Genomic DNA, 2,136 nt, shown 5'->3' with positions numbered 1-2,136 from the left:
GCAATTCTTGGCTACGTAAGCATGTGTGCTTCTGATTTCTGAAAACTCCTATAAAAATCTTTATTTGTGTCTAGCTGGCGACAGATTTAGAGCTGCCAGGATAACGAGCAATGCTACACGCACGTAACATTTTTACAGGGTATTACGGAGTGGTTTAAACAGCCCGTAATGCTCTGTAAACCGCCCGTCTGATTTCGCAGGATAACATAGGTAGCAAAAGTTGAGTCATACATCTACAAAGCTTTCATGTACCAATACCAACGGAGCCAGCAAGCAGGCACGCATATAGATCAGATCGATTAATTCTGGGTCATCACACAAGTAAACAATACAGAAATAACGACCTGAATCACCAAGCATGCATCGATCAGTATAATATTATCCATTGACAACTATTAAATAATGCGACGGAGATCTTACATGACTGTATACTTATATATGGTAACTAAAGTAGCACTAGGAACTACATATAAGAGACGTCCTAAACCCCTAAATGATAGCTGGTATCTTTCTCTGATCCTACCTAAACAAAACCAACTTAAACGATATATAATCTAACAAAAGCATCGGTGATCTGCGCATCCTTTTGCTCCTATGGTGATGGCGCGGGGGAAGCAGCGTGAGGCGCCGGAGTCGTGGCAGGAGGCATCAACGGCGGCAAGGGTTGGGCTGACAAATCAAAACCAATGCAAGTTAATCAATCTCCTTCAAAGAAGCTGCACATATGAAGAAAAACACACAGAACAAGGTTAGTAACTTACTGCCGCAGGAGAAGATCGTCTGGATGGGTATCATGGCACCACACCTAACCGGGAGGATGATCATGCGGATCGGATCTATGGGCTTGGGGAAGAGCTTGCTCATGCCGCCGTTGTTGTTGAGGCCGTGGCAGAGGCAGATCGGCGCGGTGCTGACGACCGACTTGAGGCCGTCGCAGCACGCGTCCGGTGGCGAGAACACCGTGATGTTGGTGAGGTAGTCCATGCACGGTATCATGCTCGTCAATGGTGTGAGGCACTCCTTTGGCGGCGGCGGGCTTGGCGAGCCGGTGGGAAGTGGGAGGTGTGGGAGGCTAGGCAGTGCAGGGGATGGAGGGGCGCCCGGTGCACCACCAGGGAGCGGCCCGAATAGCGGCGGCGGGCCCGGGATCTGGGGCAGTGGTGGGAATAGGGATCGGAATATCGGTGGTAGGCTACGCATGCCGGGGATCTGAGGCAACGGCAGCCCGGGAAGAGACGGGGAGCCTCCATTGGCCGTGGTGGTGGCTGTGGCTTCTTCTTGGTTTGCGGCGGCGGTCGGCTGGACCCTCGCCTCGGAGGGCTGCAGCGTCGCCGCCATGGCCAGCAGGGCGAAGAGCACGGCCACGGTGTACTTGGAGCGCGCCATTGTTTGCGTGAGGGGAGGATGCGTTGATATGGATGGATGGCACTCGTATGTTTGCCCAACTATTTATACTGCTCCGGCTGCGTCGGCAGGGCGCGTCAGAGATAGACAAGTTTGAATATTTTTCTAACCATTTGAATATTTTTATCCAACTAGATTGAGGTCTGTTTGGGTTGTGCAGGTTTCCTTCTGTACGACGTCCTCTCTATGCAGATAGAGCTGGAGGTTCAAACAAGACCATTTGCATCCTACACACGTTGAGGTGGATAAGATTCTCTTTTTTCCTTTTTTAAACTGGTATTGTTTTGAAATCTTTTTTAACTGGTTATTATTTCCATTCATCCTTTTAAAAAACATCATTTCTTTTTGAATTTGGAACTCACGGGATATAATATTGTTTGTTAGAACAAAGACAGCACAAATCGAACGACATGGATCGGAGTTGAATTGCAAATTGTACATGCATGCCCACGTTGAAAAACAGTACCGGAGGCCGGAGTTCTTGGAAAAGTACCAAGGACATACTTTTTTTTGGATAAGTACAAGGGCATACATACATATACTATTCGGGTTATTTTTCGGCTGATAATGTATCTACTTTCTTGAATACGCAAGGACTTGCATATCATTCATTGATAGGCTTTTTCTAAAAATCATTTCATTGATCTCGCGCATCAATCACTCGTACACAGTGCAATGGCTTGATCATGCACCGAAAAGCGACCAACACGGTTGCACGGTGAATCTAGGCTA

At 48.0% G+C, this 2,136-nt stretch overlaps 1 protein-coding gene across 1 annotated transcript; it reads right to left on the bottom strand.

The window, feature by feature from the left end:
• Positions 1 to 337: 337 nt before the first annotated feature.
• Positions 338 to 1,386, bottom strand: LOC119356742 (formin-2-like). The gene is made up of 2 exons (XM_037623724.1): positions 762 to 1,386; positions 338 to 669 (listed from the first exon to the last, which is right to left on the bottom strand). The coding sequence occupies exons 1-2, from the start codon at positions 1,384 to 1,386 to the stop codon at positions 593 to 595; spliced, it is 702 nt and encodes a 233-aa protein (XP_037479621.1). The 3' UTR covers positions 338 to 592.
• Between the last annotated feature and the right edge of the window lie 750 nt (positions 1,387 to 2,136).

This window comes from Triticum dicoccoides, chromosome 1A (genome assembly GCF_002162155.2).
Source record: "Triticum dicoccoides isolate Atlit2015 ecotype Zavitan chromosome 1A, WEW_v2.0, whole genome shotgun sequence".
NCBI classification, from domain to species: Eukaryota; Viridiplantae; Streptophyta; class Magnoliopsida; order Poales; family Poaceae; genus Triticum; species Triticum dicoccoides.
Note: the sequence above shows the minus strand (reverse complement) of the source record. Positions and strands in the feature narration are given on the sequence as shown.

Coding starts and splice junctions, on each gene's coding strand:
- LOC119356742 (XM_037623724.1), bottom strand. CDS start 1,386: ATGGCGCGCTCCAAGTACACCGTGGCCGTGCTCTTCGCCCTGCTGGCC. Junction 670..761: donor GACGATCTTCTCCTGCGGCA/GTAAGTTACTAA, acceptor TTGATTTGTCAG/CCCAACCCTTGCCGCCGTTG.